Source organism: Platalea leucorodia, assembly GCF_965183815.1.
Source record: "Platalea leucorodia genome assembly, chromosome: 2".
NCBI lineage: Eukaryota > Metazoa > Chordata > Aves > Pelecaniformes > Threskiornithidae > Platalea > Platalea leucorodia.
Genome location: NC_138824.1, coordinates 86,464,784 through 86,480,955, shown reverse-complemented (window position 1 = coordinate 86,480,955; position 16,172 = coordinate 86,464,784). Strand labels below are relative to the sequence as shown.

General features: G+C 40.8%; 1 protein-coding gene across 1 annotated transcript in view; it reads right to left on the bottom strand.

Annotated features, from left to right (window-relative positions):
• The window catches only part of PHEX (phosphate regulating endopeptidase X-linked), a gene marked incomplete at both ends in the record, with an annotated part of 109,780 nt that overhangs the window by 83,903 nt on the left and 9,705 nt on the right, over nucleotides 1-16,172 (bottom strand). Inside the window, 2 exons of the mRNA XM_082337844.1 lie at nucleotides 1,341-1,567; nucleotides 2,638-2,724. Of these exons, the coding sequence (XP_082193970.1) occupies nucleotides 1,341-1,567; nucleotides 2,638-2,724 (314 nt within the window). The remainder of the gene's footprint in view (nucleotides 1-1,340; nucleotides 1,568-2,637; nucleotides 2,725-16,172) is intronic.

The following is a 16,172-nucleotide window of genomic DNA, read 5'->3' as shown; positions in this document are numbered from 1 at the left end:
TAATTCTTAGGTGCCACTAAGCATACTGGGTGAAGATACTGCTAGGTATAATTCATTTCCAAGAGACCAGCAATAAGGATATAACTGCCCAGGCCTTCGCTGACAGGTGACTTGGACTGAAATATTATGACAGGAGATACCTAAATTTCTCTCCTGACTCTACTGTTTCAGTTCTTTTAAACAAATCTCCAGCCAAAGTAAGCCTGACAGGATGTGAACAGCATCTTAGCAGAATGACATCTTTAATACAGCGAACTGTTGATCTGCTGTTGACTTAACTATTTAGGAAAATGTCCTAGAGATGGGGAAAAGTTACCCTTCAGTTTTATACCAGTTAAATGCCTCAGTCAAAAGACATTTTAAAGAAGTGACTCAGAATCAACATCCACGCCAGTACCACCACAGTTAACTGTTGTTTGATCCCCAAATACAATGTATTCTTGGCTATGTTCCTACAGCTAGCCAAGGTGCTAGCAACGTAAGGATCATAAATCCTATTTTGCTGTGACGAACGGCATCATAAATTCCTTCTTTGTCCCTTCTCTCTTGCCTTCATAAACTATTTTCTTGTAGCAGTGGAGGGCTGGTCTACTCTGGCTGCTCATCTCTACTTCTTAAACAACAACAACAATGCATTTGGCCCAGGCACTCACTCTTGCCACGGTGACGTCTCACAGTAATAGTTACAATTCTCTCTGGAGTTTTGTCAGACTACAGTGAGGCAACGTTTCTTGGGTCTTTTTCTCGCTAATCTACACTGTTGTGTAATGCCATGCACTGGTAACAAACTAGTAATGCTTTAGGTCCAAAAGCAATAGCATTTCAGTAAAAAGGTAAATTCTGTATTTCAAATTTAGAAGTGTTTGGAATACATCTGTGTTGTAAGGTGCTGTATAAGCACAAAAAAAAAAAGTGTTTCCACCTCAAGAAAAATAGCTTAAGTTCAAAATATCTGCTACTGATGTACCATTCTTCATCTTCACAGACAAAAAACATTCTTTATGCAACTGATGAGTCATAAGCAGTACTCAGGACACCCGCAGGACTGGATATCCACCTCTATTTCATGCACACAGACCCTGGACATTGGTCCACTGGGAACATGTTTTACCTTTTTTTGCCATTTGGAAAGGGAAAATATCCTGCACAGAAATATTTTTCAATAACCTCCTGTTCCTAGTGGCTTCTACACTCCCATAAATTGGCACTTATGTACATCTGTAAGTCAGTAGATAATAGCAACAATAATCAAGTGTAAACATTTGGCATGTAAACATGTTTTTAAATGAGAGACCACAAAATACTATGCAAAGTAAGCTATTAGATATGCTATATTTTACCTTCAGGATATACCGATTGGAGATTTTATCATCAGCAGCCACATATAAACGGATGAAGACAGAGTTACTGTATTGACCACGAAGGGTTGCCAAGGTTTGGACTAAGCTAAACTTCCTTTCTGACCACAGCCCTTCAGCTCCAATGTTGGATTCCAGCACAGGCCAGCGGAAAGGCGAATGCCTCAGTATACTTAACAGGGGTTTCACGTCAGCTTTTTCAATTTTATCTGAAATGTCAAAGTGTGACAACAATTACATTCCAGACAATTCAAATCCAGCAGCAGCCACATGAGACACAAAGATTTATTGGCGTTGATCAATCCCTAGGCAAGACAAAACACAATAGATGAAACCCAAAGCCTCTGCTCTGCCTGTGAGCATAGAAGCGCGGGAGTCCAACCCAGTTTATCTGAGTCAAGAATAAGAGAGGCAAATCAGTTCCTTTCAGAAAAGGCAAAGGGCTGGAATTAAGGCAATTAAAACAAACAAACAAACAAACAAAAATATTCCTCACTTAGGAACTAGCATAGAAACTTCACTGGTTCTGAGAGGGGGTTATTGTACATAATCAAAGTTAGATGGGTCAGCATCTCGGCACCGAGGCTGCGGGGCAGGCTGTCTCAATTGCTGAGAATCAGGCTCAGGCTGTGCTGGAAGAAAACTGCTCAGGAAATAAAGCCTGAAAGAGACAAAAGGACAAAGTACACTTTGAAGGACAAAGTCTACTCTCTCCCAGCTCATCTTTCAAGGTAGTGATGTGTCCCAACCTAGTGTACATCATTTTACAGCAACATTTACAAGCTCAGGAAAAGCACTCCACAAACGTGGCTATAGGGCTCATCAGTCAAACTTGCTTGACATCCAGATAACTCGAAGCTAAAGAGGCCATGGCTGCCTATGCCCAGCCCTGTGGAAGTGTTTTGATTAAATGTATTTAGAGAAAGGTAGAAGGTGCTGAGCAACAGGGTCTTGAAAATGTCAGTATGAAAATTTCATCAGAGGTCTCCTCTGATTTACCAGGCACTACCCCCACACCCCCAAGGCATGGTTTTGGCATCCTTTTGCACAGATAAATATCCCTTCACAGTTCCCTGACAAGCAGAGCGTGCCTTGGTGTACCTCAGTCTCAATAGCTGACTTCAGAAATGTGTAGAAGACACCCCACATTCAGTTGAATCCAAATCAGCAAAACCTGTGTTTCTGCACAAAGCTTCACAGAGCTCAGCAGAGAGCAAAAAAGCCTGCCTTTATAAACACAAGTAACACATATACCTCCCCCTCAAATCAGGCCACTTACTCTCATTCATGCAGGATGCATAAAGGATCTTGGCCTTCTGTACAGCTTCACTGTCTCGTCTTTTGCTGATGGATTTCTCAAGCAATGCTGAAAAAAAAAAAAAACAACCCAAAACCTTTTTTTTTTTTTTCAATACATCAGAAAACGTAGGAACTGTCTGTTTGCCTGTCTCAGCATTTGCTTTAATCATAGCATTTGCTTAATTAAGAATGAGATTTCACATGTATTTTCTTAGGCAGTAACACAGACATAATTGCACTTTTTTCAATCCCCAGCAGAGAAGGAATTTTTATTTATTTATTTTTAAGAGGACTGTTTTAAAGCCAGTTGACAGATACTGTTTATTATTCATCCTCACAAACAGCCACCCTCAGCAAACTGAGGGGACAGGGAATCATGGGGTGAGGGTGGGAACCAGTGCACAGGGCAGGGAGTCAGGAATTCTTTTCAAGTGCCTCAGCTCCTGGTGCTGGTACGTTGTGAAATCGGGGTCTAATGAAAAAGGTGACAGCATCCAAGGAGCAAGACCGCTGCCATTCACTTTTGTCAGCTCTGCTGCTGCTGAAAGCAAGCAGCGGAGAACTGCCCTGTTGTCTGTCACACACACACAACCTCAGTCTTGTAAAGACAGAGACAGAAGGCCAGGTGTCCAACTAGTATTTGAAAAGCTGTGCTATATAGCTCCCTCACGCTACAGGTGCCTGAAAGCCAAACTAGCTTTTCTAAGCTGTCATCTCTCTGCATTCCTTGCATTCCTCACATTATGTTATGGAAGTGAAATAGCATGAAAAGTGCATCTGAGTCTCAGCAGTCTGCTCTCAGCTGCCTCAAGCCATTTTATCCAAGTTGTACATCAGCCATGATGCAGCTGCAGATACACATATTATGGCTAAATGCAGAGGCAGCTTAGCTTCAGCGAGATGTATCAGCTCCGGTGCAGCACAGTATGTGCACTTCCATGACCAAGAGAAGCAGGGCACAGCACAGAAACAGGGCTAGCAAACCCTGTCAGACCTCGTCTGGTTTTGTAAGATCCAAACAGGTCTTGCACAGTACTGTTTTATTGTTACTGGGACCACTGGAGACAGTGGCTTTGCTGGAACCATCCCAAGTCCCTCCCACTGTATGATCAGCCAGAGCTAAAAAGCCTCGAAAAATTAAAGAATGCATTCTCTTTACCATACTCCCCAGTGCTCTGGGTTTCAGATGAGCAAAGGCACAGTGGAGATTGGCCCTGTGTGGTGCTGTGCCTGAGCTAAGAAGCATGCCTCGAAAGGGGGAACAAAGTGCAACCCAGGAGTCCCAGTGGCCTGCCATACTCAGCAGAGGGCCACTGGGACTTCGTAACACCAGCAATGGCAAAACCAAACCACTTCCACACGGAGCTTAATCAGGTGTCAATGCAACATTATTCTTCTTTGCCAGTACTGGCTGGGGTGATGCGGAGTACTGAAGAGGTGGTGGTGCTGTCACCTAAGAGCAGCATCCACCTGCAAACAGGCAGCAGCTGCTTGGTCTCCAGCCCCTGCCCTTTCCAGCAGCTCGCCAGAGGCCTCCCTCCAATGTCCCCTCTCACAGGATGCAAAAGTCCAGCTGGGTGGTACCACTAGATTCTGTCGCTGAGAATGGTCTGGGTTTGCTCAGCTCCACTCAGTATTAGGAGCTCACTGCTGGAGGGAGGATTTAGACACCTATTTCCCAGGATTTCCCTAATACCTTGAAGAACCTGCCATGCCGCACCTCTCAGATATTCCCCACCTGTGCTCATGGGAACCCTCAGGGGACCATACTGCTGACATCAAACTGTTTATTAGTCAAAGAACACCATAGCAATGAACAAATGCCACTTGTTCTCTCCCTCCCATCACTTTTCTGCTTAAAAAAACCAAACAAAGCTCATTTGCTTGGATCTTTGAGAAATGTAATGAGATCATTCCCTTTTAGTTATGGATAACATTTTACCTAAAAATACTGCTGGACAGGATTCACAATAGCTTTGGTTTCAAATCCTCAAATTGTTAATATTTCTCAGCGTGTTAAATACAATATAATACCAATCATCGACATGTATCTCCAGTGTATCCAGTTCTTAGCAGAATAATCAGACCTGTTCATGTTTTAAGAATGGCATTTTAAAAGAAACTATAAATGAAGCCTACATAAAACTAAGGATGAAAAAATACACTCCTATTAAAGCCATTGCAATAACTTCTGTTCCTTGCCAGTGAGCTGCACAGCTATGAATTTTTGAAGCTAATAAAATTCAGTGGCTAAAGTCCAGCTAAAGCTCGGGAGAGATACAGAGGATGAGAGCCAATAAAATAAAATCAACTCTAGGAATACACCTGCATAAAATCCTGTTAAAATCAGACCTGGCATTTTCCCATCAAACCCCCTCATTATGGGACAAAATGAAGCTGTAACACTCCCTGCACTATTGCAAAGAATGAGGTGAGATAGACACTGCCAATTTGCTCAGAATTAATTTATGAAAAAATTCTTGGTTCTAATGATGGAAAATCCAGTGATCAAACATGAAAACCTTAATAAGATGGCTGAATCCCACAAACACTGAAATAGGGGATGTGATCCATGAGGGAGTGTTTTTTAAGCTATAGGGCTTCCTCAGCATTAGCCTCAAGCTTCCATATACATTTAGAAGCTCAAACCTGGAGCACTGGTCGGTTCCACACGATTTCTGCATTAGCTAATATAAAATCCAAATCCAAGGTTTGGAAATTCTCTTCTTATTTAACTCACAAATATATATGGGTTTTACATGTCCTTGAAGATTTAAATTCTTCTTAAAGAAGAAGAGCAAGAAAAGGTAAGAAGTGATGCATACCAATAAAAAATATGGGTAATCAATTAGTTTATCTACAGGTCGCTGCGTCCATGGAAAGAAAGTCACTACTGTGATTGAAATCAATGGAGACACATCAAGCTATTTTTAAATTAGCGATGTCAGGTAGTGTGAGTAGCCTGGCCATAGTAGCAGGCTGCAACAGCCCCCCTCCTGCACTGAACATATCTAACTGCGTGGGTCGGTGCATACTGAGCTCTGCCGCACAGAGTTTTGAAGGGCTGCAGGTCAGAGTCTCTGCTCTCCAAGGACCTCTGCAAGTTGAACGTACCTGCTTCAGGGCTATCCTGCGTTCTCACCAGCACGGAGAGGCACTCTCTGAACAGTGCTCCATCTCTTGACATGAAATGCAGCATTTCAGGGTCTCATCTACACTGAGGAAAACGCCAGCCAGTGACCACAGAGAGCAAATCCAGCCCCTCTGCCAAAATTCAACTCTTAACTATAGCTGGCTGGGAAGACTGTCTTTCCACCTCGAAAAATTTTAATGGCTTCAGGTATTTTCTGTTTGGACACCAGAATGAAAGCAAAACTTATGAGGTCTTCAAAGGATAGGAAGAGAAAGACCACCCCAGATCAGTTAATGTTCAGCCTGGTGAGATACCCACAGACCTGCTGTTTAGTTCCCTACTCTGCCTTTCCAAACACCTGCTCTCATCCCTCGCTAGGGGATTGTGTGTATTCATGCAAATCCACTGAGAAGTTCAGTCTAATAAGTTTTTGTTAAAGTCCAGTGGCTGGAATAAAAACTGTGGCCGAATTAGGGAGATCAGGGTTACCAGTGTTTTGACTAAAGCAGCTCACTCAGCACTAAGGAGGACATTGAGATTGTTCTTCTTGCAGCTTCCCTTCTTTTTTAACTCAGTTTTCTTGTTTCAAAATGAAAAGCTCCAACTCCCTAAAGTAATCTTCCATTTTAGGACTCCAAAGATTAACTGAATTCAACTCGAATCCATAGACAGTTTCAATAGACCAAAAAATATATCCTTCACCAGATTCACTGATTGCGAAAGAAATTTTATCCAGCTTTGATCAGCATCTTTTTGCTTCATCTTTAAATAAGAATTTTTAGGAACAAATTGCTTTGGCCAGACTAGGAAACACACAGCACTCCAACGATATTAACAAAAACGCCTTGAAATAATAGTTCATTTGTTAGCTCGCAGTTAACGTTACAGTGCTAGAGATGGAATAGCTATCTAGCTGAAGAGGTTAAAAAAAGACCACAATCTAAGCTGATTTACAACCCTCTGAAAGAGCACAGGATCATTATTAACAGCAACCACAATTTAACAACTTATTGCTGCTACTGACTTATATCACTAGCCTGCCGCAAATGCAAAGCGGAACATCATAGCCAAAAATCACCAGGACAAGCAAAGTGAACCAGCATAGCTAAGCCACCTTGAATATACAGTCTGCAATCACGTTTCCCCAGCCAAATATAAAGTACATGTTTGAATGGCTGCTCTAGCAAAGCAGCTCTTCTTCAGTCACATCTTTTGTTTCCTTCACTTTCAAATTAATTCCAAAGTCATTCTCTTCAGGATAAAAGGGATCTTGGCCTGCACTACTGATCTCAGCACCTCATTGTCCATGTTTCCGTATGCAGAGGATGCCCATACACAAGATTTATGTCTCCCTTCACATAAAACATAGTTATAGCAAGTGTCAAAACCTATTGGTAATTCTGCTCTGCAGCACTGAAATAACATAACTCATCTCATCAAGCAACTACCACTTGTGCAGTCAGAAACTGGCTGAAGGTATTCATGATATCCTAAACTTTCTGAGGTTGCAAATTGCTTGATCATTCATTTTCTTCTACCAAGGGGCTGAGGGCAGGGAGGTTCCCATTGCAAATCAAAGTTCTTGTACTTCTGGCAGCCCAGGTGAGGCAGGTTTGCATCACCGCTCTCCCTGGCTTTTGTACAAAACGCAAAGACTCAGCATCGCCAACAGAAAACACGCCATAGCTGGGAATAATCCTCAGTTCTCTGAATTGCAGATGCTCAGATGGACAGTCAGGAAAAACGGCCACAGCTGCAGGGGGTGGGGAGCTGGGGTTGGGAAGGAAGGAAGGAGACTCAATATAGAGTTGCCTTCAGACAGTGCTTTTCCAGGGCAAGAGGGCTAAAAAAGGCCACCTTCCTGTGGTTCGCTACCCTACAGTAAATAGCAATCATCTGCTGTTAAAAGTGAGAGCAAGACACTTTGCAAAGTAAGCTTTGCGCGCGCGCGTATGTGTATATTTAACTGCATGCTATTCTAAAGCTGCTAAGGATAGTCTTGTGGCTAAGTGTTACCTTTAATCTTACTTTCCATTTCTAGCCCCTGTTGATTTTCCAGCCTACTGTCTTACACAGCTTCACTTTGGTTTTCAACCACTGTATTTTATTTATGGCACTGAGAAATCTTGTACCTTTCCCTCTTCTGACTTGGAGTGCATGAACAAGGGATTGTACAGCCAGATTTACAGGGAAAAGAAAGATTCATACCATTTATTCAGATTAGGAATATTGATTCAATTTATCAGTGTCCTGATATGCAGGTTATATATATTTGTATGCTATCAGACAGTTGTTTACATATACAGTTGAGTTGCAATCCTGAGAGACACTATGTGATTCAGTAAGCTTATTTCTTGTTCTAGAGAGGAAAAAAAAAAAAGTAAGTTTTCTCTGCACTTTCCAACTCTAGATATGGAGAATACATTGTGCTAGTAAAGATAGTAGCATTTTTTTTTTTTTTCCAAATCATTTTTGACCTTATCCTTTTACAAACATTTGCCATATGTGGAAAACACAAACCGAAGTGCTTGCACAGTGATATCTGATGATGATTTGAAACATATTTTAATGCTTTGTATCTTAAAGAAAAACAACTGCATGTGCAAATATCCCAGTGGGAATATGCTTGGACTTTAAACAAAAAAAAGCTATATAAGAACCCCAAGAGGACATCCCATTTCCTGGAAAGTTGTAACCCTGAAGGAGCAAAAAGCTAGAAGCAGACAAGTAATTCAGCATGAACCCCCAGGGCAATCCTAGAGAAAACAGCAGCCTTGGACTGCAAAAATAGACAAGTATCAAAGTGGGGAGATGATCTTATTGTTGTACACAGGCTGGTGAGACAGACTGGAACACTACCTACCCTTTGGCTGCCCATATTTTAAAACCAATCTTGGACAGCTGGACCAGGTACCGAGAAACATCACAACCATTTGGCTTTTTCTTTGGGTGGAGTGGCTTAAGAAATAGAAGGGGGGGCGGGGGGGTGGGGGGGGGGAGGGGGGCGCGGGAGGAGGCCATGCAGTGAGGGGGCATGATTTGTCTCTCAAAAGATGGCTGAAAAGGTGATGGGATTACAGTATGAGAGTACTTCACCATTAGAAAATGCTTGGTGCCAAAGAAGTCTTTAGTCTACTGAAAAAAGGCACACAGAAAGCCAACAGTTGGAAGATTAAGACAAATTCAGCTGTGACAGTGATTAACCACTGGAGCCAAGCAACCAGAGGAGACAGTGGCTTCTCTGCCCCTTAACATCTTCAAGACTTGATGCTTTTTTGGAAAATAAGCTTTAGCCAAATGTGAATTATGTTTTATCCCAGTGCTCTTGAGCTGCATTACATGGGTAATGTAATTGTGTGTGATACAAGAAAGGTCATAGGAGATAATCTAATGGTTACTCCTGGCATTGCACTCCATGCATTTAGGATAAGGATCTCAAAGCACTCTTAGACATGAGGGACCAAGGAGATACAGCCATTATCCATTGTTGTAGATAAAGAAAGTGAACCACAGAGGATTAATTCCTCCTTATCTAACTCATGTCAGAGTCCTATTGATTGGAATGGTGCTCCTTTATGAGCATTAAGCTTGCTGAACTTGATCCAAACACTCAAAGAGCTTGATCCTTTGGAGATGGTGAATGCCCCTCAGTCCTTTTAATGACAGGCGACAGTGGGAGTTGCTCAGCATTGCCCAGATGATGCTCAGTACAGCAACTGAAAGCTATTTGTAACGCATTGTTTTCAGGAGTAGATCCAGAAAGCAGCCCAAGGGCTTCTCAGAAACCCATGCCTACGCATTCACCAGGCCAAAGGCAGAAGATGCTCTCTCATCAGCTATGTCCACAGTAAGGCCCTATCAAAGCCTCATGCAACAGCATGCTCTCCGTTTGGTTTGAGCAGCAGTAGCTAGCAACCAGATATTTGCTCCATATTGCATGTTTATGAGCTTCAGTTTCTTAGACCAAAATACAGGAACTCTGCTTGTGGAAAAGGAGTTTCTTTGCAAATACCTGATGACAGGGAAGGTGGATTTCTCTTTCAATTCTTGAGCAATAAAGACTCTGTTCTTCACCCTCCCCTCTATGCTGCTCTACAGCTCTAGAGGTCAGGTTTCTAAACCAATGAGAATAATTAAAAGAGCTGTTCACTCATCTCTAGCTATCAGTCACAAACTTTGTTTCCTTCTCAGGTTAACACTATTATGTGCAAAACTCAAGTTATCTTTTGGAAAATTGCAGGAGATCCTCTGATGCCAGTAGCAGGATGTTTTAAGGATGACCTGTGAGGAATTTCAGCTTAAAAGTAGAGAAAAAACCTACTCAGACCTCAGTTTGAGTTTGGCAATCAAACCAAACACACAACACTTGTGTGCAGAATGTCATTCCCTGAGGTCTCTGAGTTGTAAGATAATTATGATTAATCTAGTCCTCATTAAGAATGTCCAACTCTTAAATCCTGTATTTTCTTCACACTAAAGAGCTCTGGCAAAAGAGTTCCTGAAAAGCAACCGTAACCCCTAAAACCCAAGTGGCCAACTGCACTTGTGCCACTAAGGGTATCTAAGGACTCCAACAGTGTCATGAAGGTACTACCTTTTCTTCAAACTCCCAGTGCACTGGATTTAAGAAGTCAAGTTCAGTACAGTTCACAGAGCAATGATTTGGCCAGGATGCCAAAGGGCACACAAAAAACATCAGAACCACGCTGCTGTTACGGAAATCACAGCTAGACAAATGTACAGTCTTAATTACAGTAATGTAAGCTTACATGTTCCAAGAGTGATTATTTCAGAATGGTTTGGGGTCAGCTGACGTTCATTTAGAGTATCTGGTTTCCAATTCCTTTTTTTCAGAGCCCTAAGTTAAGCAAAGGAGAGCTGGCAGTGGTAAGTTTTATGGATGAAGGTCTACGAGGGGCACAATGTTCTACCTCAAAATAAAAGCAGTGGCCACAGCATCTAAAATTATACACAAGACTGTTGTGATCACTTGACCAATGGTAGCTTCCCTGTCTTGCTACATGAAAATGAGTTTAATAGACTGCAACAAAAACAGTCCTGGTTAAGAGATCAAAGAAGAAAATCTGATATATATATTTTTATTCTCATCAGTTTGGAAACCTGACCCCTATAGCTGTAGTGGGACATAGAGGAGAGGCTGACGAAAATATATATATATATATATATATTTATGTTCTAAAAGGAAGTGACAGACTTAACTGATATATTTCAAAGCTGGACATATTTCTTGGGAACAGGACAAGTATAGTCAAACCAAGATTATTCTTAGAGTTAAATCTGTTCTCTCGAAGCACTCTCCTGAAAAAGACATGGACATCTCCTGCTGTAGGACACAACGTATAATGTTTCAGTACAACTTTAACCCTCTTAGCAGGTTTATTAGCATAGGTCAAACTCCCACACTAATACACCTGCCCAGCTTTCGTTTCAGAGCTGCTTTGCATCTGGAAGCCTTGGGAGAAGAGCAGAGCAAGTTCTCGCCTGCCTGGAAAACCTCACAGGGAGAAACCTCAGTGGAGAGCGTAGAAGCCTACTTACGGCTCTCTTCTGACACCAGTGTAACCCAACTTCAAATACATAATTTCAAGGCCTGATTAAATTCCGTTATGCTTTTAAAACACAAATTATTCTGAGAATTTTTCCCGCTATGCAACTTTAGTGTACAGTACAACACCTTTCCTCTATTAACAATTGATAGCAATATTTGTTTTTTGAGGCTTCCCTAAAATATGAACTAACCTAAATTTATTTATTTTTGTAAACTACCAGTTCTGCTAATCGTGCTGCAGTGCTTCTTGCTAGTTCAGGTGCACAGTTTGACAAGTGCAGTCTGGAGTCCTCATCCCCACCAGACTCTTTACAAGAAGTGAGCTGCAAATGATGGGTTTTTAAATAAAAGTTTGTTTCCAGGATTCCAAAATAAGAAAATACAGTTCTCACTCCCTCGCAGCTAAAAAGAAAAACAACGAAAAATTTTCTCACCACTGTAGTTAAATAATTTTTAAAAATACCAGCACCTTACTGACATTAAGGCAGCTCTTCCTTTTTTTTCCTGGTGGCTGTAAACATTGCTCAGTTTTAGAGGACTGGAAGGGAAGCAGTCAGAGCCTAATGCACTACAAAAATGATTTAAATGCATTTTATAAACACCTATTTTGAATTTCTAATGCATTATGGTCCAGATTTCCCTACTGTTTGCTAAATTTATATAGAAAAACAAACTAGCATCAAAGCCTTGCCAAAATCTTTCTCCATGTGCTTAAAAATATCCTTGCCTAAATAAAGCTTTTCCCTTTGAATCTAAAATAAAATAAAATAGCAAGTCAATACACTTTTCTGGTGTTTATAGTGTGGCTTTTAAATTTTACCAAAGAATATATTGTTTCCGCTTTCATGTATTTTGTGTTCCTTCTTTAATCAGCCTTCTACTACTTTCTTACCTTTTTCTCTCAGTTCCCCATTGTAAATAATCAGGTCACCAGAATCATCTTACTGGTGTACATAAGGACTCAAAATAATCACTCCAAGCAACTTTCAAAGAGGCAAATTCCTTGTTCACAGAGAAACATGAAATAATGCAGAGTACTAGACACAACCCAGATTGTCCTACCACCTGCCATATTGCATATTCCCACCTCTTTGGAAGGCAGAAGCATCCAGGACGCCAATGAATTGGGCTATTGGTCCCTTTTGGAAGGCCTTATGTTGGCTTACACAGCCTCAGATATGCCTTAAATACAATAGTTTCCATATTTTCAAACCATTAACTTTTTTTTAAAATAAAAACTACCAGCGTATTCTGCAGCTTCAGGAGCACATTCCTCAGAACTGTCTTTGTGGAGTTGATGCCTTAATCTAGGCCTGCCTTGTTTTGATAAACTGCGTCTCCCCCACCCCTTGTTTTATTTTGTGAGTTTGGGGAGAGAGGGTTGGTTGGTTGGTTGTTTTGTTGGGTTTTTTAAAAGGCATTTAATGATGATCAACACACCATTAATCAATTCAGGCAAACATGCTTCATATTTGATACAATTAATGTCCATCAGCCTATTTCTTGATGGCAGTGTCCATCTCACCATGATTAGACTAGTGACTCTTGAAAATAACCAGCACATCATTATTAATTCCTCTGACATTCTGGTAGAACATTTAATCATTATGAATTAATTTTGCATTAATGAGGATGTAATTAATATGCACATCCACAGGAATTAATGAAGATTTAGTAATTAATCAATTCATATAAATTCTAATTCCCAAGGAACACAGATCAAGTAAATCAAACAAATGTTCCCAACCACCAATTTCATGAAAGGATGCGGTATTTACACAAATAAACCCAATTAATATTCTGACATTTTAGGGTTCCCCCTCACCCCTTGAGAAGAAATTCCCTAATTCTTTTCTTGAATATCTATTTTGGCAATAGGGAAGTTTTCATGGAAATGGGATTCAAACAGCTGTGCTTACATAAATGCTTTTTAATGCTGCTCAGTGCCCTAATATACAGCACATTTCCTAAATGACAATGCTGTTTATTTCCAGTTTCAGCATTTTGTAAATTCTCTGAGTTTGTATATGAAAAGATAAGCACATCATGTGAGTTCCTCCAAAAGTCAACCAACATAACTGTACACAAACTGTAACAAAACCAATCTTATGGGGATGTGAGAGCCTCTGTTCGTAAATCTAATTTCAATAATAAATCTTTATCTTTTGAGCAATATTCCGCCCCTTCCCTACCCTGCTCCTCTAGCCTCCCAGTACCGTGCTGTAGGGGATAACACGTCTTTACAATATTAGGCACAAGAGTTTAAATTGCATTTAAACCAGAAGATTACAAGATCCCCAATTGTTACAATATAGGTGGAGCTCCATATTAAATGGCAGCATTAAGCTTTACTTCATTATATTAATACTTTCAACATGTACTTGCGTCTTTTTTTTGTTAGTCAGAAAATGGGAAATCAGATGTCATGGATTGTTATGCCTTCCAAGGTATGAACCCTCTTTCTGCAAAATTACTAGTCCAAAGTACAGTCATACCGTGATTTTGAAATCCAATATCTGCAGATATGAACATATCATCCTTCTGCAGGCAACAGCCAAAACAGAGGTTCACTGTAAATGCAGGGGGAATATTGTGCCACATGTGGAAGAGCAACATGCCGTAAGCCCCATTCCCGTTCCAGCGCCAGGCTTGCACGAGGATGCCGCTCTGGTCTCCTGACCAGGGAGATGCTGTGGGAATCCTGTGGCTCAGTTACTGTGCTGCCTTGAAACCTCATTTAGGAACCAAAATTACCTCCTTTCTGTACTCAGTGTTTCCCAAAATCACCCATTACAAATACAACTTTCATTTCGAGCAGCCACAAAACCTGGAAAAAGTCCTGGCTTCTCCACCTTTGACTCAGGTACTTCATTTTACCAAAAAACTATTAACCTGTTGCCTAGAGAGATTTACCTGACTTGTGCCACTTATGTTATTTCTTACATTTAGATGAATAAGCCATTATAGGAAAGATGTGGGCCACTGAAGGAAAAAAAAAAAAAAAAAATCTGCACCATTGGAAAAAGATATGTTTGTAGTAGAAAAGACCAAGCAAAACAGTGTTAAGCACTGTTGCTGTTTGCTGCTATCTTGTTATCCAGGAGCAGCTATCTAATAAGAAGATATTGGAGGCAGTAACAAACATCCTCTGAGGTTTTTTTGTTGTTGTGTTTTGGTTTGTTTTTTTTTTCTTTTTAATTACTGCTGGTATTCTCCCTCTTACTTGGGACAGCTCTCAACCACCTACCTCCAAAGGAAGAAATAGCAAAAAGATGGGTCAGCTAATACAGAAACCTAGGGATGAATGTCAGCAGCTACATAACAGATTTCATGGGCCACATCCAAGCCATCCCAGTGGTCCCAACTGAGCACCTGTTGAAGGGTGGAAGAAGAGAAATCAGCTCTAAAAGAGCCCTGTGGCACAGAGTCCTCTGTGCAGGACAGCGGCCGCTCAACACCAACTTCTGGGATTTGTCTGAAAGGACTATCCTATGATCAAATAGTATAAATTTCCATACTGAGATATTTTTATCTTACTAGTTTTACTTAAAAAAGAATTTATTTTCTTAAGAAAACCATTGCAGATTATCTTGGGAAAAGTTGCCTACAATGCCAAGCTGGTTTTTTTTTGCTGTCTGTCTGATGTTCTTTAAAAACCCACACACCATATCCTCCTAAAAGGCCTCCATTTCTTTCTCTATGCCACATTGGAAATTCCTCATTTTAAATTGACTGGCATTCAGAAAATAACCATGCTAGAAAGCTTAACGCAGCAAATTAGTCTCAGGTACATGTCTCATTGGGCCAGGATCAGTATGGAGACTTAATCTGTAAACTGGTTTCCACAGACATAAATTAAATTTAAAAGGCCTGGAAGACATGTTCACAAATGAGTCACGTAATTTAAATCAGCTCCTTTGCAGTGCTGAGATTTAGGAATGTTTGTGTAGTTTTGTGGGGTTTTTTAATTTATTGCTTCCTGCATGGTCACTTAAAAAAAAAAGAAAAAAGACAAAAAACCAAAACGAACAAACCAGCTGTATATCATTGTTCTGCAGACTTCAGAGAAAGGAAAAGAAACTGCTTGGTTCACAATCAACATTCACCACAGGTAACAGGCACTGATTTACTTGCCTCAGACTTCCAGTTCCGAACTACTCACAAAAAGCTACTTGCATTTCAATGGTAAGACAATAGTGCTCCTAAACTCTTAATTAAGGTCACCAATCAAAATGGAAAAGTTCAGCAGGAACACAAATAGCTTTGCAGGAAATTTTATGGTAAGCGAAAAACATTTATTAACTTACAGAGGCATTGCAATCTTGACCTGACATAAGGCTGAAACCGTTGCAGTTTGAGATAGCTTTTGTTCATGCCACAGGTGCTACAGTCAAATCATTTTTTCCATTTTGAAGGAGTCTGAGAGCTTCCTCAGAGGCCCATCAACACAAAGTGTTTGTTCTTAACGAAGGAGAGGCACTTTTTAATGTGCCTACAGTGTATCTACAAATGAAAGGCTGGCTTCAAGTCAGGGACAGTCTGGTCAAGCCAGGAATGGTTAACTGGAAGTAGGAGTACCTTGGTGCTCCCCAGGACAGTTCTATAAGGAACCACGAAATTTTAACCTAAATATTAGATGTCCATTACCTGGATCTGGGTCATAACTAAAAACACAAGTCTCTACTTTTGATGTATCTTTGGCTATCTACAATTATCTTCTGTACATTCCTCCACAACGCGTGAAATCCTACTGTTGCTGAAGTCCAAGAAAAGACCTACCGCTGCTTTCACCAGGGTAGGGTTTTATCCATTA